The sequence below is a fragment of the Tyto alba genome, unplaced genomic scaffold (assembly GCF_018691265.1).
Source record: "Tyto alba isolate M040663 unplaced genomic scaffold, T.alba_DEE_v4.0 Super-Scaffold_13, whole genome shotgun sequence".
NCBI lineage: Eukaryota > Metazoa > Chordata > Aves > Strigiformes > Tytonidae > Tyto > Tyto alba.
The window spans coordinates 16939538-16961242 of record NW_024881275.1 but is presented as its reverse complement, the minus strand read 5'-3'; the positions used below and the strand labels follow the sequence as shown (position 1 = coordinate 16961242).

Here is a 21705-nt window from a genome sequence, read left to right as displayed (position 1 = left end):
GCTGGGACACAGTATATTTCTTCAAAGACCACAGACAGCATTTAATCTAGAAGAGTACCTGCGAGCAGTCAGTGAATGAGCATCGAAGGAGCATCCAAGCATGTTGGACGACAGCCCAGCTCCACAGACCAGCACTTTGGCAGCCCACCAAGCAGCACTGGAGGCTGCTGAAATCAGCAGACCACGAGGTCTGCGGGAAGTGTGTGATGCATTCATGTGTTGGGAAGTAGTTTTAACCAATGAGAAGAACATAGATTCACTTCTCCTTGCAGTGACTTTGCTTTCATGAGATGAAGTAAACAGTAACATTAAATAGTAGCAGTAAGGACTACTGGCAGGAGTTATTTATTGCACTTGAAAACCACTTGAGTGTCACCTGGTGTCCCTGAAGCACTCTGAGGCTCATGGGGCTAACCAGATACATGCAAATCTGCCAGGCTGCCAGTGGGATTTTTCCTGGTGAGCTGTCAGTCTCACTTGCCCAGTGAGTCACTGATGCCCACTGACTCCTCTCCAGTGAGCCATGAGCAAGGTGCCTTCAAGGCCAGGGGAACCAAAGGTTAGTACTGGCTTCCTGACTGTCACCGCTCTTACCGAAGGGCAATGCTAAACCCTCCCACCGTCACTGCCACAGGGTTACAGGGCAGCTCCAAGGAGGTTTCTTTCCAGGCTCATGGATTTGCCACTCTTAAGAAACACATGTAACTTTGAGGGATGTTGGATGGTGCCCAGACCTGCTTGCCCAGGCACTTCTACGGGCTTGATGATGGACATGAGGAAACTCCTTCGTCAGGAATGTGGGACAGCTCTGGGACAGGGAACCAGAAAGGTGGAGAACCCCATGCTGGGCAGCTTTCAAGGTTCAGCGGGACGAAACCACAGCTGATGTCACCTACTGCTGGCAATAGTGTTGCTTCAAGCTGCACGTTCGGCTGGAAACCTCCAGAAGGCCCTGTCACTAGCCCTGCTGGGGTCCTGTGCTTTATTCAAGAAAAAGGTGGTCCTGGCCTAGCTTTTTTTGCTTTGCATTAAACACGATGAAACAAGCCCTTCTGAGCGGACAGAAAACTACAGCTGATGCTTAGTCGTCGCCAAGTGGGGACTACCTGCAGCCCCCCAAGGGGTGAGAACCCAAATACAACCGGCGCTACCCCGCAGCAGCTCACAGCTGCCTGTTGGTGCCCTCGGCTGAAGCCGAGCGTTTTCGCACGCCGCTGCAGTGACCCGCAGGAACCTGCAGCCACGGTTACCGCACGGTGTTACCGGGTACCGTGCGGGGGAGCCAGCCGGAGAAGAGGGAGGGGTGCGCTCCCAAGGGGCGGCCCGGCCTCGGGGCTGCCCGCTCCCCTGCAAGGGGAGAGGCTGCGGCGGAGGCGGGCGGGATGCCGGGGCGGGATGCCGGGGTCAGGCGGCGGAATGTCGGGGGAGGGCGAGGGGCGGGATGCCGGGGCGGGATGCCGAAAGGAAGCGGGGGAGGATGCCGGGGCGGGATGTCGGAGGGCGGGGGGGGGCGGGATGTCGGGAGGCTGGGGAGAGGGCTGCCGGCGGGGCGCACGCTGGGGCGGGATGCCGGGGGTAGGGGGTGGAATGCCGGGAGGGGCGCGATGCCTAGGGGCCGGAGAGCGGGGTGCAGCGTGGGGGGGATGCCGGAGGGGGCGGGATGTCGGCGGGCTGAGTAGCGGGCTGACGGAGGGGGGGGGGATGCCGGGGCGGGATGCCGGGGAAAGGGGCGGGATTCCGGGGGGGCGGGCCGGGACGCTGGGGAAAGGGGGGGGGGGGGGCCGGGATGCCGCGGAGGAGGGGGTGGAATGGCCGGGGACGACGTGCGGGATGCCAGGGAGGGGGCGAGACGCCGCGACGGGATGCCGGAGTGGCGGGGGGGGGTTGGTCCGTCCGGTGGTCCCCGCGGTGGCGGCAGGCTGCGGGAGGAGCGCTGGGCGGGGGGCCGCCCCCCCCGGGGGGCGGAGCCGCCGTCTCCCCCCGCCCCGTCCCCGTCCCTCGTCGGCGGCGCGGTGCGGGGCGGGCGGCGCTCCCCGCCAGCGCACCGGCATGAAGGAGCAGTCGCTGCCCGGCACCTCGCTGCAGCGGGCCTGCCGCCTCCTCGTCGCTTTCTGCGCCCTCCACCTCTCGGCCACGCTGCTCTACTACCTGGCGGGCAGCGCCCTGGGGCCGCCGGGCAGCCCCGAGCCGCCGCCGCGCCGCCCGCCGCCCGCCAACCTCTCGCTGCCGCTCTCCCGCCCGCCGCCGCCCGCCGCCGCCCGGCCCCGGCCCCCGCCCGCCTCGCCGCCGCCGCCGGGACCCTGCCCCGAGCCCTCCCCGCTGCTCGGTGAGTGCCGCCCCGTCGGAAGTTCGGGGCGGTTAGAAGAGGGGCTCCGCTTCCCCCCCTCTTCCCGCCGCCGTCCGCTCCGCGAGGGCTACCGGGGGGGTGCGGTGGGGGCCGCGGGCACCGGCGGGGGGCCGCCGCTCCCGCCCCGACGGCAGCGCCCGCCGCCGCGCTTGGGGAGGGTCGGTGGTTCCTCGCGCCCCTCCTCGTAGGTGTCTGTCCCCGCGGGGTGTGACAGCCGCGCGGCTGCCCACGCGTGCCGCCGGCCGGCCGGCGCAGCCTCGCAGCGCCCGGCGGAGGGGGATTGTGGGAGAATCCCCGGGGAGCCGGGGTTTGGGGGGGCGGGGGGGACGGGGCCGAGGCGCGGATGCTCTCGCAAGGAAGGCGGCGGCGAGCGGAGCCCCAGCGCTGTCGGGCAGCGCGCCCTCCCCGTCCGGCTAGGTTTCTTTCTGGTTGCCGGAGAGGTTGGGTAATTTCCTCTGGGAACTCTACCCAAAATACTCCCGTTGCGCAATTTCACGGGAAGGGTCGGGCGGGCTGTTTGTGCTGTGCAGGCTCTCGCAGCCTTTTGTGTGCGGGGGGGGGGGGGACCTGCTCGATGAGCGACATTAGCTTTAAAAAGTGCTGCGAGGCAGGGTCATGAATACAGTTGTTATGCATCCCAGCGGCGCTTCCCACGTATTTGGTCCTGTGATGCAGTATACTGATACGTGGCAGCCTGGCGTGTGTTTTATCTGCGCTGGATCTGTGCTCCCCACGGGCCTTTCCCAGGACTGCTTGGGTGCTGAGGGGCTGGCAGGCTGTTGGTGCCGTTGCAGCCTGCTGGTGGTCTAATTTTTTGCACTGATCACCTGTAGCTGTTTTGATCCACTGGCTTTGTCACAAGGCAGAGGCGAGGCGAATTCCAGATTTTTTTTCGTCCCCTTACAAGGCTCTCGCCCAAACTGCCGTTTGTATCTGCTCCTCCTGGAGCAGACCCTCTTACGGTGTAGGTAGAGTTCATAACCATAACCTGCTGGCATCCCAGTTGATAGTGGCCGGGTCACAGGCTATTTGGGCCCTGGAGCCTGGGGATCGTCTCCCTCTTCATCAGTGTGCCACACTAGCACTGGCACCTTTATTACCAGAGATCACGACGGGGGGAGAGACTTTTGAGAAGCTACCTTCTCAAAAGTGGTTTTCAATTTACGAAACCGACACAGAAATTCATGGTTTCTCTCTGTGCTCACTGGTCAGCTGTTTATGGATCAATGCATCTGAATAACAGATGACTGGTTTGTTATTTTAGGAAGGTGGTTTTGAGGTCACCAAAAGGAACTGAGCTATGCTTTTTTGTTGTTGTATTTGATTCGTATCTTTTTTCACTTTTTTTTTTTTTTTTTCCTAGCTCACTTTAAGTTGAAAGTGGCTGTGCAGGCCTGACCTTACAGAGTGGATGTGGGAGCCCTTTATGAATATGTCTTTGCTTTAAATGGTCACCACTTACCCCGATCCTCTCAGGAGTGAGTCGTGTGCTTTTGAAATGCCCGGTTTAGAGAAACGCTCTTGGTGTCCCCAAGATTCAAAGCACTATCAGAATTAGTCACTGAAGAATCGATCAAAATACTGTAAAATGTTGTTCTTTGTAGCATCCTCAGTGCAATTTGCTGAACCTGCCAAGGGAGGCTCTTGGTAGTGGTGACAGGTGCTCAGAGAGCAGAGGGCTGCATAGAAAGTAGGTTTTTATAATGCAGTAGGCAAACGGTTTCTAGCTGAGTTACCTTCAGAACTTGTGGCAGGGTGCAGTCAGGTGCAGGCTGGCACCGTCACTGCTTCCAGATCTGTAGCCAGCATGTAGGTGAGAAACCTGATGGGTATTTATTTTCTCCTGCTCTTTTCACGTTTTGGTAGCAAACAGCATTTGTAAAACAATCCTGTGGTGCCTCAGATGTTGGTCACAGCTGAGCCTGCTCTGATCATCATCTCATGTATCTCTAAGGCCAGTGTGGGGGATGGAAAGGTGTACACTCCACAGGCATTTCTGACACTTAACTTACCCACCTAGAATTCAAAAAAGCTCTTTATTTTTGTGCACAAACCTCCTTACTGGTATGAACATATCAGGCAGGAACCAGCAAGGACCCTTCACCTTCCCAAGGCCATGGAAAAGTGCTCTGATAGGAACAAGTAGCTCCAGCTGCCCTGTTCCCTCAATGTATACCTAAATTTATTGAAATGCACCACATCCTCCTTGTGGTTTTTTTTTTTGTTTGTTTGTTCCCTGCCCTCCCCCCCCCTCCCAGTCGTTGGGAAGCATGTGATGAATCATGCAGGATATGTGTGACTGAGCTGGTCCGGATTTTTGAATGGTCAAATAGCCAGGTACTCATTTCAGAGGCCCGGAATTTTCTGTCTAGCAATATTTAGAGTAGTTTACAATCCCTGCTGTCTGACTCTGCAGCAAAGGTATTAACTGAATGAGGTTTAATCTCTACAAGAAGCTGCCAAATTTAAAATGCTTTTATGGTTCACTTGCCATTATTTATAATTTAAAAGCATAAATCAGGGCTGGGTAAATAATACTATAATTCAGCTTTTAATTCAAAGTCCTTAACAGCTATGAAATTTTCTAATACAAGGTAATATAAGCATTTTGGATTTATGCTCCAGTTTAGAGATGTGTGCCAATGAGTGTTTTAAATGGGGTATTGAGAAACAGAGCCCACTTGCTGCAGCGAATATTTCAGCATCTGAGAAACCCAAAACCAATTAAATCCAGGTATGTCCTGTAGATGTCCATTCCCCAAACTGTTACATTCTCTAGGAGCTATAGAACAGTATTGGCTTTTTTTGTTTTTAAACAAACAAAAAGTTAAAAGGTTGCTCTGTAGAAGTAGTACATATGTTGGCCTAAGTGCTTTTGAAACAGTCAAAATGCTTTTCTTCTACTTTTTCCATAAAGTCTTTGTGTTTTGGTGATGGCATAGTTATGTGCCAGCTGTTTTTAGGAGTGTGGAAAGTAGCAGGTTCTTTGATAGCAAGATCTCTCTCCAGAATCTTAAAACAACGCTTATCTTTTGATGCCAGAAGTCTGCAAAACAGAATCTCAGGGACAGGCTTATCAGTGTTTCAGGGATGTAATTTTCCAAGTTCTGCTTGATTGAGAGCATGTGTTGTTTATGGAGTTTATTTTAGAATACAGCTGCCTGCTTAGCCATTTTTGATCTCCGTTTAGATAGCAGGTGCGGCGGGTAAGGGATGTCAGACCAAAGAGATGTGTTCTTACCTCAGCCTCCTGTGCAGCTTACGGCAAAGGTGACCCAAGTGCACTAAACACGTTGCAGTCAAGTGTCTGTCTGGCTCAGTAGCTTTTCACCCCCAGGTTTAAGTTTAGAAAACTGACAACCCCAAACCCTAATAATTAGAGGGATATTGACAAAACAAAAAAGTCTAGGTTAATACGTGAACCAGTCAGATGTCCAAAGCACAAGCCACTAGAGATGTACTCATTTTCACTGATGTTTAAAAAGGAATACAGTTTCCAAATGGCTGTATGCTGAGAGATCATGGGCATGCAACAAAAACAACTGTTTCTTCGAAATGCCAAGAGTCCTGGATAGAAACTGAAGCTTCCCACTGTTAGCAAGGCATATTTAAAAAACTGAGGACTGAGAGAAAGAAGTTCCTTTGTTGCTCAGTTGGAGGGGGGGAGGAACTATGGCGTTGGCTTTCTCATTGATGCACCTCTTGTGATGCCTGTGTAGTCAGTGCTAGCAGTTGCTCTAAACTGTAGATGCTGAGAGCAAATGATGAGGGTATTCTGATACTCTGAGGTTTGTTCGGAGAAGACAGGTAGCCTGTCAAATCGGTGGTGGTGCTCAGTTGCCTGTATTACAGAAGTGCTTAGAGGTTATGTACTGCTTGAGAAGTCAGTGAACTCACAAATAAACCAGTTTGAGGCCCCTGTGTGTGTGGATGTTGCATGGGCAGCATAGCGAATGCTTTCACACTAGCAGATTCCTAGCAGAGTGTGATTTGAGGCAAGAGAGTGGAAACCAAAGAGGTGCTGAAAATACCATTTTTTAAGAAGATTTCCAGTGGTGGCCGTGCTGGGGAGGTTTGGTAGGTTTGGCATGACTGAGGTCTGCTTCCTGCCATGCTGCCCACCTGCAGTCATAGGCTCTCATCTCCCTGTGGGAGGTTTCTGCCCCAGAAACTGGGGGCCTCTAAATCTGTGGGGTCCCTTATAATACCAAGAGGCAGAGAAGGCATTTTATTTATATGCAGCATCTCCCTCTCCTCTCATCTGAACTTGCTGTTGTCTGCTTTGCTTTTTTTTTTTTTTTTTATGTTTTATTTGAACCTTTCTGAAACAGCCGCACTCTCTGCTCCCTCCCATCCCAACCCACGTGCTGCAGGCATTGCCCTGCTGAGGGCCACAACCAGGGTTGTGCTGTGTGCCTCCACTGCCTTGTTTCGAAAAAGTAAAACAGAAACTCAGAAGAGGATGGATAGGGCTGGGGGTGGGGAAGCTAGCACGTGGACCAGTTTGTTCAAAGTTAGTCTTTCTTGGCCTCAAAAGAGAGGTTGAGAAACTGTGTTAAACTTCTCCAAAGAATATGTTTAAGATGTTTGGCAGGGAGCAGATGCGTGATCCTGGCAACACTGCCAACAGCTCTGCAGCTACCCGTGTGGTCAGGAGAACGCTGTACCTCTGAAGTGCAGGCTTTCCTGGCAGGCAGGGAGCAGCCTCTGTGGTGAGAGCATCCGTAGCATCCTCTTACCTGGCCAAAGTGAAGGTCAAGGACTATTAATTGGGCTTGCAAACTAACTTGGAAAGACTTCCTGGAGAGCAGCTGTTTCAGGGACACGGCACAACAGACAGGAGGTGCTGGGGAGAAAAGGAGAGTTTTCCGTCTCGTGCATCTAGAGTTTTAGAACATGCTTGTTTCTCTGCCAGCATTGATCTGAAGCAACAGCTAGTTTCTTTGGAAATTGGGCCAAGTCTGTGTTTGGAAAGAGACAGATGCTTGCAGCTTCCCAAACTGCACTTGGACGGAGAATTTGGTTAAGCTCTTGATTTTCTTGCTCTGGTGTGGAGCTCCTTAGTCTGACTTCACTCAGCAGATGGAGGACGTTGCTGCTGTGTTGAGGGCCTCCCCCTCCTTTCAAAGAGTAGTGTGATGGGGGTGCATGGTCCTCAGCAGGGAGGTATCTGGGTCTGGTGGCCTCGCGAGCCAGCCCAGGGTGCTGGGCTGCTGGACTCCACCGCTCACCTCCTCTCCTCCTTGGTGGACCCTCCTCCCCACCCCAGCACCCTGCAACTACTGCTCCCCTCCCTCCCTCCCGCACACCCTTCTCCTCAGGGCAGGAGGGGTTTTGGTTGTAGAGGTTTTGGGGACAGAGCTGGCCAGTCCACAGCAGTGCTGCAGTGGTGGGGCCAAAGACCTGGGGGTTTCTGGCATGTGGATGGAGTAGTGGTCAGTGTCCAGCATGCCCCTGTCTCTCTGGGCTGGAGAAGGTCTCTCTGCTCAGCCAATCCCACCAGGACAGTGTTTTCCTTTGTGCAAAGCAGTGCCTAGAGTCCCTGCCTGCAAGGAGAGGTGCTCCATGAGCCAGCCATGGATTAGCGCCTCCAGGCAGGCAGGTGGTGGCCATGGCTGCCAGTGTGATACTGGGGCACAGCAAACAGCTTTTCCAGCTGCCTCCCGGCTGCAGCTGAGCTTCAGGAGCTTGGGGCAGTCCCCAAGCCCTTGCACATGTTTGTCTGAAAGAGGGCTGCTTTTTGTCACCTCCGCTACCACCAGTCCCCAAGGCTGAGGTATCACTAGACTCGCTTTGAGGGCACTTACCTGCAAACAACTCTTGCTTGAAGCTGGGAACAGCCCTGTAAAGACTTTATGGGACAGGTTTCCGCAAACTTTTGTGCTCAAGGGTGGCGGGGTTCCAGCAGCCATCTCCCCAGGCGTGCAAGGCCCTGCTCCTGTCCTTGCCTCCTGCGTTTCCACCACCGGTGGCACCCCGTGCTTTTGGGGGTGGACAAGCCCTGGCTGAGTTTCAGCCAGATGCATGCACCTCCACTCCACCTGGCACCCGGTGCTTGCCCGTGCCATCTGGGGAGCGCGCCCCAGACCCCAGGCAGCACTGGGATCCAGGTGCAGCCACTGACGGGATGGGATGGGGCAGAGGGTTGGGGGCTGCCTTGTGATTTTTGGGGTTGCCCCTGGCAGAGCCACTCAGTCCTGGGATGCCACGCAGCCCGGGAGAGCCCCTCTCTGCCCATCCCATCCTGCGGTAGGCTGGGGGGCTCATGGTGTGGGACAGCTCAGCCTTTTTCTGATCTAGGCCTCTCTGTTTGTTTGTTTTGGGTTTGCTGTTTGAGGGCCTGGAATTTAATTTCACTGCAGCAGCGAGAAAGGCTAATCGCATGCAGATTGCCCAGCTCAAAGTGAGACAGTTCAAAGCTGCTTCAGTGAGTGTGTGCTGGATTTGAGCCACTGATGAGGACTTTGCTTCTCTCTCAGAAGTACCTTCTTGTGGAAATGACAGTCCTTTTTATTGTTTTTTGTTTGTTGGTTGTTTTTTTTTTTTTTTTTTAAAGACGCCATGTGCCAGTGTGAGACCTTGTGTTGGAATCGGCAGTGTTTGGGGTTGGAGTAAGAAATTATTTCTCTGGCTGTAGTTGCTCAGTTGATCATGCAGACCCAGTGTTGCCAGCACGTGTGATGCATCCTAATTTTTTTCAGCCTGTTTCCCTTTGGGGTTCACAGCTGCAGATGCCAGACTCTGTGTCAGCCTGCCCAAGACACAGGGTATGTGCTGGTGTAGCATGTGTCGGTGTAGCTGACATCTGTAAGGAGATGCGACTTCGCAGGTGTAGACCAGCCAAAGAAAATGTACCCTGGTCCTTGGGAAGGGTATTTTTCCCTCACTGGGATATTTCTAGCCAGACCCAAGGATTTGTTTGGGGTTTTTTTAAATGCTTATGGTGGAGTGAGGGCTGCAGGCAGCAAGGAGCAGCAGCTGCCAGACAGTTTGCAAGGAGACAGAATTGTCCCCTTGGCTGTTTTGGCCAGTGGGTTGCATGCCAGGACAGGGAGCTGCTCGGGGGATCCAGCTGGGCGAGGGGTGCTGGGGCTATCCCTTCTACTGGTTCCATCACCCCCACCACGGGGCTGAACCCCAAGTCAAGCCTGGCTGGTACCACCTGTTCAGGCGCTGGCACAGCTCTGAAATTCAGCTGATTTTAATAGGAAAGGCTTGCTTCGCCAAGCCGTGGGATGCAGATACCTGCCTGCCCTGGAGCTGCCACCTGGGTCTGGGGGCTGGAGCGACCCCTGCTCCACAGCCTGGGGTGGGGAGACTTGCCCCCACATTTTCTGGGGTGGAGCTGGTTTGTTTTTCCCAGCCAGGGTGAACTTAGTGTGGCTGACAAGCCCTCCCCTTTTCTGTTGGGCCCCTGCGAAGAGAGGTTGTTGTTTTTTTCCTTCCTGCGAGTTCTGCTTCTCTTTTCCAGCTTTCCTTTCGCATGAGGTTTGTCTGAGTATGGCAGTCCGGGTGTGAACGTGGCTCGGCAGCTAGAAAGCAGTGCCCGGCTCTCAGCCAGCGTGATGGAAATGTTCTTTTCTGCTCCATTTGGGGAGAGATTTTTTCCAACCTCCATGCTACGTGCTTTTGCTTTCATTCTCACTAAATTAAATACCTGAGATTTGCACCCAGCTTAGAGGGTGCAGGTGAATTTTGCTGTTTTTCCCAGTGAAGTGCTTGGGAGGGCGATTCGGTCTGCTGGATCACCTCTCCAAACGTGCCCGTGAGCCCAGCTGCCCTCCTTCCCATCTACCGCTGCTGGGGCCGCACCACCCTCCTGGGGAAGGGGTTCCCCCACACCCCATCCCATCCAAAACCCTGGGGCTGCCCTTTGTGGCTGCTGCCCCATGTTGTATCACCTGCTACCACCTTCTTGGATGGAGCGTGTTGCCGTCCCGTTTGCAGTCCCCCCGGGCACACAAGCATACAGTTCTGGCTCTGTAGGGCATTGCTGCTTGAGTTTTCCTAACATTTGTAGTATCTGTGGGTCAGGGAGGCTGGAGCAGCCTCTAGGTTTATTATAGCATGAGGCCGAGTGGATTCTGGGCTTTTTGTGTGTTTGGGTCAGTAGGATGAGCACTGGGGAGGACATGTGCTGGCAGCCTCACATGGCAAGAGGTTTAGCTGCTGTGGCACGCATGGCCGTTGAGAAGCCGCCGGGGGGGGGGGGTTTGAGAAGATCGCTGGGGCTGTGGTCGGGGTTCCTGAGGCTTGAGCACTGTGCTGCCTCTGGCTTTTTGCAAGCCTCACCTTTTGCTTTGTGTGAGAAGCTGCTTCCTGTTTGTGTGCTCTACGATGGCCCCCGGCATCTGCTGTGCCTGCACAGGGCTTTTCCTGTGCACCTTCCCTTTGAGCAGAAATGCCTCAGCGTCAGAGGTGGGGGGTGGGACAGTTTCACTTTTTTTTAGTTTTTTTATTTTTTTTACTGTGTGTCTTTCTCTTACAATCTCTGAAGTGTTTGGACATGATGCTATGTGTTTATGTCTTTTGCAAGCTTCTGGCAGTTGCTTATTCATGTTTTCAAGGTTTTCTTTTGCTAAAATATATGATGAAGGCTCACGAAGCTGCTCTGTTGGAGCTTTGTAACTCTGGACCCAAAAAGTGTCTGCCTACAAATCTGGGGCCATGTGGATGGCTGGAGTTGCAAGTTCACATAGCTCCGTCATACCTGCCTGTTTTTAGCAGGGGCTCAGTATATGGTGGTTCCTAGGTCAGGCAGTCACTTTGAACAGAAGCAGAAAATACTGAGATGGAGTGAATCGGGCTGGAAAATTTACCTAGTAAACACAAGTAGGGATACAACTTTGGCCCGTGGGACAGCACTCTCAGCAAACTTCGCATGCTTTCTTGGCATCAGCAGATCACCTGAGTCAGCATCCTTGGGAGACTATGGCCTTGGGGCTGCTTGCTGTCCAGGCAGTCAAATTTTGGTCAAAATTATTTAAAACTAGCAACTGGAACAGTGACTCTGGTCACTGGCTGGAAAGCCTGTGTTTGCAGACTGGGCTTTAGCCTCATCCTGCTTGGGAAGTGAAGGCATCGATTCGCAGTGGGTGGTATGCTGCTGTTGCTTTCTGTCAGCTACATGGCTTTATGGGGTCGAGTTTGTTTTAACTGTTCTGTATTTGAAAGCAGCCTATTTAAGTTTCTTACATTTTAATATTCTTCCTGACACCAGTGAGTGTATTTACAGGGTGATTTGTGTCACGCCTGTGTCAGAAGCGGCTGCCTTGCTGTGCCAGTGCCTGGTGTACCTTCTCACTGACCTGCATGTTGGCTGCGTCCCTCGGGGCAGCATTTGCAAGAATGTGTGCTGCCCTTAAAACTGATTTGATTAACTAGAGGTTGGAGCGGTACACATCATTTCTCATTAGTGTCCTTCAGGACTCTGACATTGTTAAATCTCTGTCTTCTGCAGCTGTTTTTTGTCATGAATGTGTTTTCCTCTCCCCTCTTTTCCTTGCTGACGTTCCGGCCTCCTGAAGGCAAACAAGAGCAAGCACTGGCAGGATGAGCTGTCCTTGTTTGGCCCTGGGGTCCGGCGGGTGCCAGCCTGCAAAAAGCCCTGCTCGCAGCGTCCAAACGCTTGTGGCTGTCCTTCCCCAGCTGGAGCTCGCAAGCCGCCAGCGGGAGATTTCCCCCCGTAAATTCGCCTAGATGGCAAACTCTCGTTTCCTCCCCCCCCCCCCCTTTACGCTGTGTGTGAGTGGGTTCGAGACACTGAAAGCACCTTTGTTCGTTAAACCAGAGAGCATCCCCTAGGCTGGTGGGACTCGCCGTTGTTTCTCAGGGGTGGCGACTGGGAGCGGAGAGCGCGGCTCGCCCCGGCAGGAAGGGGTTTTGCGTGGTGGGACGGCGGCCGCCGGGCGCCTGGGCGCGGGGCTGTCCTGGCAGGGCCCCGCGAAGGGATGTGCGGCTTCCGCCCCGCTGCTGGCGGCGGGGTGCGAGCAGGGCAGGAAAATAACGTCCCCCGGCACAGAGCCCTGAGCGTAATCGCGTCTGCTGGCCGTGACCCGTTAGGTGAGCCGTGCCCAGTGCAACGCCCGTTGCTGTTTCACACGCACCAAAGCGTGGCATCGTCCTGGCCGTGAGTGCCAGGCTCCTGATGGAGGTGGCGCTGGGTTGCGGAGGGATGGGCAGGGGGAAGCAGGCATGGAGGTGGGTCAATGCCAGCGGCTGTTCAGGGAGAGCACCCACCACCGTGGGCAGGGAAGCAGTACCCAAATTCAGAGGGAATGATGCGCTCTCTCCCCACCCCCGCTGGCCTCGCTGATCCGGCGCCTGCTCCTCTGCTTGTCCCACTGTGCCGGGCCCCCCCGATCCTGCCCCCACAGAGCCCCAGTCCTGGTCATCCCGCTGCATGTTCCTTCCTGCCCCGGTTCCTCCCATTCTTGCTTCTTCCTCCTGCTGCAGAGCGCCCTCCGAGCTCCCCCTGCAAGCTGCTTTTTTGACCAGAGAGGCTTCAGCCCTGGCGGTGCAGCCGCAGGGCAGGCATCCGCAGGACCCAGCTTGCACCGTGGGTCAGAGAGGGTGGGGAACCGGGCAGGCACGCCGTGGGTGCAGCAGGGAACTACTGGAGTGCTGAGAGCGTGAGCAGACGGATCCCAGTGCCTGGAGTCTGAGAAATGACTGCCCTCTCCTTGCGTGAGAGGGAAACATGCAAACTTGCCCACCGAACCTGTGCAAAATGCAGATCCCTTTTACGTCCCACCTGTGATGCTGGTTTCTGCAGGGTCTTGCCTGTGCTGTTCAGGCAGTGAATCAGGCAGCAAAGCTTCCTCACTGCCTCCGGGGGTACATTGAGCACCTCTGCCCACATGGCTGGTCTCCTTCTTGCTTTCTCCAGCCTGAGTGAGCACAGGTTTGTGGAGCAGCGCAACCAAACTGAAGTAGCTTCTTCTAGCTAAATAACCCGGGAATGAGCCATGAGCCTGGAACGTTATTTCTGCTTTTATAGCAGTCACATGTTGGGGTGTGCATAAGGCTGATTGTGATGGCCACTGCTTTTTAGACCTCTAAGCATCACTGGTGCCCGTTCATAAGTGCAGGGTACCCACCACTGGCATGCGCACACAGAAGTGTGCATGCTGTGTGTGCCTTTGGAGGGGCCTGGGCAGGGGGATGGATCTCTGCAGCAAATGCAGAGAGGAGACGGTAGCTCTAAGACACGCGTGCAAGTGCGTGAATGCATGCACGCGTGCGTGTTCGCGCCCAGATGGAGGGCGGGGGGGTGTACAGCAGCCTAACCTTTACGGGGTGACCATCAGCCTAGTGTTGATGGTGAAGACTGTCAGCTTTATGCGTAGGGCCCTCAGCATCCCCATCTGCTGCAGAGTTTTTAGTGCGAGCCCAGCGTGCGTGCAAAGCCCAGTTTATCAGCTTGCCGTTGCTGGGAGCAGGACATGGCAGCAAGAGAGGTCCTACGGCAGGCAGCTACCACTCTCGTTCAGTTTTTACAGCAAGTTTGTTCATCAGGGCTGGAGCAGCTGGAAGCAAATACTGCAGGAGGGGCAGCCTGGATGATAAGCGGCTGTGGTCAGCGATGCCGTGTTTCGCCCTGCACCCACTTACAGCTGTATGGGAGCCGTCCTGGCCCAGCAGAGAAGCCCTGGCAAGCAGAGAGCACTCGTGAAGTCTTGCACAGTGGGTCTCATCAGCACTGTCAGTGCCCCGGGCTGTCACTGCCCTCCTTCCCTGAGCTCAGCCTTGAGCAGCTCAGAGACAGCCGTCCTCTCTGTGCTGCCCGGGGGCTTCTCAGTTTCACACACCAGCTTCGGTACAGGTTATTTTGGTAGTTTCAAAACCAGCTGTTTTTGAAACCAGGCACAGGAATTGCCAACCTGCACGCAAATCTGGATATTACTTTTTTCAGCCGCTCTGATACGGGACTTTTATTAAACAATGGGCGTGCCCACAGAACACTGAAAGTATCTATAAGAGAAAAACAAGAAAGGGGGTTTTGTTCACTTTGCATGTGGCTAGCCTTGGCATAAGTAATTACGCTGGTAGGAGACCAAGACTATTTTTGAAGTGCTCGACTCTGTGCTGTGCGAAGTGGGTGAGAGCACAGAGGGCAACTTCTCTAGGATGGTTTTGTGACACGTGCTGGTGGGAGCACAGTTCTTGGATTGCCACACACATAGGAGGATTTTCAAGTCTCATTTGGCATCAGTGACTTGGTTGGGGTCTGATACCAAGAGGCTACAGCTTTTGCAAGTTTGCTCTGAATGGTGTCGTGTGGTTGCTTTGGGTACAGCTGGTTCTGCACCACCAGGATTTTGTTTGGATCCAAGCCTCTCTTTTTAAAAAACAAAACAAAAACAAAACATGTGTAAAGGATGTGTGTTCAGAGAAATAGATTGTGTGTGCTAACTCACTTTGTGCTGTGCCTCTCTTCCAGTTGGTGCACTACGTGTGGAGTTTTCCCAGCCTGTGAACCTGGAAGAAGTGGCGAGAATCAACCCCGAGGTCAAACCAGGAGGTCGTTTTGCTCCAAAGGATTGTATAGCACTTCAAAAAGTAGCAATAATCATACCATTCAGGAACCGAGAGGAGCACCTGAAGTACTGGCTCTATTACCTACATCCAATTCTCCAAAGGCAGCAACTAGATTATGGAGTATATGTTATCAATCAGGTAAGATGCTAAAGACGTGAGGTTTTTATACCTCTCTCATAACAGTGCCCGTGCTCCCTAAAACAGAGGAGTGATTGCTTTATCCTGAACAGCAGCGGGCTGGCAGTCAGGGACAAGGTTGCCTTTTTTTTTTCTGTTTGTTTAAAAAAAAAAAACAAAAACAAAAACAACAAACAACAACAAATAAAAAAAATTTTAAAAAAGGCTGTAGCACCAAAAAAGTGAAAATGAATGTGACCAATTTTACTTTGATTCTGATGGAAAACCTGAGGTCCCCTCTTCCAGTCAGGAATGATTCACTCTAAAAAGCCTCTGCTTAAAAACACCACTTGATGAGGAGGGAAAAAATCCCTAATAGCACAACCCAATCTTATACCTCTTTCCAAATGTTCCTTCTTCCCAACCCCTGCAGAAACTGCATACAGAGATCTTTAAGGTGACAAGGTAGCATTAATGCCAAATCTGGTATTTGGTGTGCTATAAAGCTGTAGGATTTTACTTACATTCTCAAGCAACTTCTGTTTATGTTAATTATAGCGCACAAAGTGTTGGTATGGAGAAAGCAAAGCTATGGCAATGGAGCAGGTGAATGGCTGTCTTCAGGTGAATAGAACAGAAAAAAAAAAAAAGTAGTGACAAGGGGCGGGGTTTATTGTTTTGTTTTGTAGGTGTTTTTTTTTTGTTGTTTTGTTTTGTTTTTTTTCTGGTATCTGATGGCCTTAGATCTGTCTCTTTTTTTTTTTTTTTTTTTTTTTTTTCAAAAAGGCATGTTTCACTTCAAGCTGTTTTAATTAATAAGTGGGTGATGTTCACACTTGGAAAGGTTTACAATGTGCAGGCATTTGCAAGGAGTGCAGCGTGAAAGGGCAGATGCAGTTCTGAGAGCCCTTACAGAATCTGCTCACTGGACGGTCTCATAGTGCAGTTTCTCTCTTGGATATGTATTTATGTCCTGTTTTCTCAGCTCTGTGAAAACTGAGATTAAATAGCATGCTTCTTTAAATATAATGCCTTAAACTTGCAGGTCAGCTGATGTGTTTGAGCAATAACAGACACCATGAATATTTAAAATGCTCTCCCAAGCAATAAATTCCCCCACAGAATTGAACGTAAAGGGAGACCTTTTCCTAGAGAGAAAACCAATACTCCATTACTACTGTTTCTCTTACTTTGCTCATTTCCAGGGTGCCAGCGATCTGGGAAAAAGTGATTTGTAGGGAATTAGAAGTAACTCCCAAGCACAGCAGTGAATATGTCCAGTGTCTGTGGCTGACTGTGCTTGCGGACTGGTGGCATGTTGCTGAGGGCACAAGGCGTTTCTGCAGCATGCGGGCTGGCACCCTCTGCCCTAAAATTAAGCCCTGTAAGGAGACTCTTCCTGCGTAATGCCAAGAGCAGCTGGTGCCGCTGCAGTCCAGCAGCGTGGGGCCAGCCCCAGCCCTTCGTCCTTCAGGCCGCGTTTCCTTGCACGTCCAGTGTTTGCCCGTGCAAGTTATTGGTGCCGCAGGGTTGCTTGAGCCACGGTCCCCACTGGTCACTGGGGTGCAGGTGGGTGAAGGTGGCAGGGCAGCGTGCCCCCCCTTTTCCGAGCGCGGCTCGGAAGCGAGGTTGCGATGTGGCTTCCAGCAGTGGTCCTGCGGTGGGGGCTGCTGCTTTCCTGGCCAGCGTAGCAAACCCGTCAGCTCTGCAGCAGGCTGGGGGGAGACGTGGACCCACGGTCTGGGGGCACTGCTCGTGGGCGAGTGGCTGTCTCCGTTGCAAAGAGGCAGCAGTGCAACTGGGGCTGTTATTTCCCCATCAGTGGTGTTCGAGGGTAAGGAAAGCGAGGGGCCCCATCACGTGGAGCTGGGCCAGCACCCGTAAAGGCAGGCGGTGTCCAAAACCCAGCTGGGGTTCTTGCTGGTGCTGCGATTGGTGCATGCTGGCTTGCACTGCCCTGCATTGCTGCCTCCTCCTCTTCTCTGGTTCTGTCCTCCAGCACTAGGGCTGTGGGGCTGTCTCTCTGCTCTGAATTTAACTCTCACAGAAATTACTGAAGCAAATGGGTTTTTCTCAGCTTCATCTCTTGAGCAAAGTTGGAGTGGGAGTGACATGCAGTACACAGGGTATATATGTCGTGGACACATCCAGCAGTCAGATATAGGTTAGCAAGTAATCTTACTTGATTTGTAAAATAAACATACTCCTTCTGCATGCCTCTCGCAAACTCTGTCTGGAAGAGGCAGAGTGGTCAGTGGTAGTAAACCCACTAGATGCATCTCTTGAGGGTGAGTGGGAATACTGAGTAGAGAGAGTTGCAGAAAATGTATTAATTCTGCCAGAAGTACAGTAGGAATACAGTCTTATTTCTCTGCTGTCTTGACAATTGCTTTTCTCTTTTTCTTGTCTGTCCTTCCCTTTGCATCTGCCCTCTTTTTTTTTTTTTTTTTTTTATTTTATTTTTCCTTCTAGTGGGGAAATATTACCTTTACTTGTTAATCCTGTCTATATCAAAGCAATCACTGAAGCAACGAGAATTACTGTGTGATCTGGTTCTTACACGCTGCCTACGTGCTCTTCTGTGCTCTGCATCTCATAGAAAGAAAGAGGAGCGCTGAGCCCTGCTACTGCTGCACTGGTAATGTCAAACTTCTTCCTTTCAGCGCAATGTGTTTCCGTCACGAGTCCGTTGTGTCTCCACCGTGCTGTTCTTGCGTGCCTGAATGCCTCAGAATAGGATTTGGCTGAAGTCAGGGGGGATAATGTTTGTAAAATATCCAGTGTATAACAGGAGCCAATGGAAAATATGTATTATGCTTCACCCTCTGCACTCTACCCCCAGCAAAACCCAAACATGAGTTTTCTCACTGAATTTCAGACTGTGCAAATGCCCTTGCAGCCAGGCTGATGTTTTGGAAAGGGGAGACTTAGCAGATTCCCTGAAAACCGTGCAATTTTCAATTGTTTTCCACTGGCCCCTGGCATTGCCTGCAGTGTCCTCAGTAGCAATTTTCCGGAGTGTGTGTGTGTGCGAGTGAGTGCAGAGTGGTTGGGGCATCGCACTTATTCATCCTATTTTGCAGGGGGTATCAGGACCCCCCACATATGTGGACAAAGGAGGGAAATGTGCTGGGCTCCTGCTTACCCCCACAGTGGTGGGGAAGGCGAGTTTCCCCCAGGGCTGCTCTCTCCTGCTGCCCGATGTAATGGTGCTGAGGCCTCAAAACACCCTCTGACAGAGAAACAGCAAGGTGTCTCCAGGTGTCTCTGTGTGGCCCTGGAAATCTGCTTCTACCTGCTCAAGTCCACTGGAGCATGGACTTTCACGTGGACACTGTATGTGTGGTTCAGGCTGTCTTGATGGATCCCTGACTTTGCTAGCAACCTCCTGTTGGAGGTGATGGGTCTCTCTTAGCCACCCAGAAACACATATCCTCACCATTACCTCCCTGAGACCCAGTGAGTTTAGGATCCAGGTGATACAGCCACAGGTCCTCTGCACTGCTGTGCTGTCTGCAGAAGGAATCACAGAGCTGCCTCCTACATGGAATTGGGAGGCAGGACAAAATTGGGACAGGTGGCTTCTTGATGATTTGCAAGCCCTTTAACTTGAGTGGCAGTTTCAAAAACCTTGATTTTATCTGTCACTAAAAAAAGGTAGCATCCTTTGGTAGGTCTGGCTGAACAAACCAGATTTATCAAAGGTAAGGGATGGGAAGTAAAAAAGTCTGGATGTCCTTTTCTTGGGCTGATCATCTCCAAGTGTCAGTGGCAGACCCTGCAGGACTGAGGCAGCAGGTTGGCCCCCTTCAGTCAGTCTCTCGTGGACCAGGGAATGGGGCTGGGCTTGAACGTGCTGGGAGAGATGTAGAGAGTAGAATCAGGAGCCTGAAACAGGTGCAGGGCACCAGCACTGAACTCAGAGTTGGGTTAAATTGCAGGACAAGAGAACATAGGGAAAAAATTATCAGGAAAGAAAAACAAAAATTAGGAAAAAAAAAAAAAGAAAACCTAAACAAAAATAACCAACAAAACAAACCATGATTGGACTACATCTTTTCTAGTTGAAAGCCTAGGAAATAAGCATGGAGGCTGCATCTAGAGCTTGGCTGTACTGTCAAAGCAGCAGTCCCCTGTGCACTGCCTAGCTCTTCAGGATGATGCTCCTTTGTCCAAGCAAGTCCAAACTGATCCATTTCCTTTTGGCAAGTAACAGGAAGCCTCCATGGGATGAGGAGCTGCCAAGCAGAGGCAAGGGCTGGATGTTTCTTCAGTTCTGCTTTATCTGCTCTCTTGAGAGTTGGCTGTGGTACTGTGCACTGTGCTGACCTTGAAGAGACAGCAGCACAGAAGAGAAATTTCCCAACTCTGCCTTTTTTTTCCCTTTCTTTCAAAAAGTTGGGGATCAGTCAAAGATGGAAGCCTGCAGCATGTTTCTGAGTTTTGAGAGATCTGATTCTCAGATACTGCAAGCATGCCAGTGCTTCCACATTGCCTCAGGTAAAGAAACAGCTTTCTGCAAAAAGCAAAACTTCTTGTCAGTCTTTTTTTCCTCCAAAACATGCTGTAACGCCCTCTGTACCTTCTGGGACAGAAAACCAGCCTCCTGCCCTCAAAGGAATCATAATTGATAACATTGCAAGGTTTGCTGTATGAGCTACCTGCTTGCTGTAAAGTTACTGAAAAATGGCTTGGAGAGGGTTAGGGGTTTTTTTGTTTTGTTTTGGTTTGTTTTTTTTTTCAGTTGTGAATTTTTTTTCCCCACCCCCAGGCCTTTTGGATCCCACAGTGTGAAGCTGTGTGGCCATTTGGGAGGAGAGCAGCAGTGCCCATGTGAAGTGTCTGCCCTGTGTCTGTTCCCTCTCCACGCACGGGGCCCCATCGTGGGCTCTGCTGGTGTCTGGTGGGTGAGGCAGCAAAGGGGTCCTGCATGCTCTTGGTCTGGTCACGGTGCTGTACTTCGGGGTTTTTCGGGGAGAGGTTTAAAAACACAGCTCCTTGTACCATTGTTAATCCGTAAGTGTCACCCAGAGGAGTTAGAGGCTACCTGAAGGCATGGGTTAATTACAGCTAAGCCTCAGCTGGTAACCAAATTGGTGTAAAGTGCCCTTTACCTTGAAATTTCATTATGAAAAGAGTAGCCAAAGGGTGTGAAATGAGGACATTCTCCTAGACTGGACCTAACAGGTGATTTGAGGTGTGAGCACATTGCACTTCGAACCAGCACTGGGAAAAGTCCCCCTTGGGACTATGGAGCGAGGCCTGGGTTTGTTGCCGTGGGACCCGAGGGGTGCTGGGCAGCCCCTTTTGCTGGGGGAAGAAAACTAATCCCACAGCCTGAGCCACTCCCTCTCCCCAGTATCTTTGTTTGACTTGCCTTTTTTTCTGCACTCAAGTTTTCACTGCTCTTGCTTATGCATGATGGTGATCGTCTTCCCACCACCTTAGTTATTGCGGGAACCCTTTTGTTTCGGGTGAGGATGCTGAGAATTTGCTCAGATCCTCCTCCACAAAAGCTCACTCCTCCCTGTTTAGTCATTTATGCCTGAGGCAGGTGATGAATGCTTTTGAAAACCTTGGTTTGACACTCGCATGTTAAAACCTTCATTTGAAAGATATTTGTGGCTGTTTCAAGAACTTGCACTGGCTCTCCAGCCACAGGTCCATTAACCAGTCTGGATTAAACAGTTTCCAAACTGATCATTTATTAACCAGGCAAAGTCATTTGGGAGGAGGTGATGTTTTAAGCTGCTGCTTCTTGGGCACAGTATTTTATCCGTCCTTGATTCACCTCCCACGCAGGGTGCAGGTACCACAGGGTGGGGGGATGGTTTTGCACAGCGGGGGAGTTCTTTTGGCTTGACACAGCTCATAGGGTGTGGAGGGGGAAAGGTGGGAAGTGGTAGAAGATAAAGTATTTGACAGTCTTGGTTTCCAGGCTGGCAAAAAACTTGAGACTACTTCAGCAGTGCCCTGTGAGTTCCCTTCCCGGCTCTGTTCCCCTGAACAGGGTTTGAAGCTGCTGCTGGAAAGTTGGGACCTGGATTGGAAATCCTTACTCTTAAATCACTGGTATTCTTGGGTTTGTGGGTATGATCCTGTTGTTTTTTGAAAGCACTTGATCAATTTGTGAGCCCGTACTGGTGCTCAGAGCCACGTGTGCTTTTGAGACATTTCTACCTGAGAGGCCAAACTGATTCTCCTGGGGCACCTTGTTGCTTGGGGAGGAGAGCGGAGATTTTCGTGCCCTGCTCTTTGCAAGTCCCTTTGCTATCTGCAGGTCCCTTCATTAACTGTGCCTGCCCAGATGGTCCGTCACATCATGGTGACAGCCCTCCTGCTTTCATTTTCCCAGCAAGTCCCCTGGGATGGATGGTGGGTCATGCCATACTCGTGCTGGCAGAGGGGCAGCCAAGGAGGGGCTGTGCACCGCAGCAGACGGCAGCGCCCGGCACACGAGCCATAGCCCTTGCAGGAAGCAGCTCGCACCGGCCTGCCATCCGTAAAGAAGGCTGTGTGTGACAGCCACGTGCTGAAGCAGCAGCACCCGTCCCAGGGCCCGGGGAGCGTCCTGCTCCCGTGCATGCACGACTGCCCAGGGCTTGGCGCGGGAGCGAGCGGCAGACCTTGGCTCCGGGTGCCACGCCGTGCTTTGCGGATCAGGTCTGGCACGTGCTCGCTTGTGCTGCTCAGCAGAGGAC

At 52.4% G+C, this 21705-nt stretch overlaps 1 protein-coding gene across 1 annotated transcript in view; it reads left to right on the top strand.

The window, feature by feature from the left end:
• Window positions 1-1918: 1918 nt before the first annotated feature.
• Window positions 1919-21705, top strand: part of B4GALT1 (beta-1,4-galactosyltransferase 1) — a 28847-nt gene continuing 9060 nt past the window's right edge. The window contains exons 1-2 of the mRNA XM_042787694.1: window positions 1919-2326; window positions 14790-15025. Coding sequence (XP_042643628.1) covers window positions 2050-2326; window positions 14790-15025 — 513 coding nt within the window. The 5' untranslated portion in view covers window positions 1919-2049. The remainder of the gene's footprint in view (window positions 2327-14789; window positions 15026-21705) is intronic.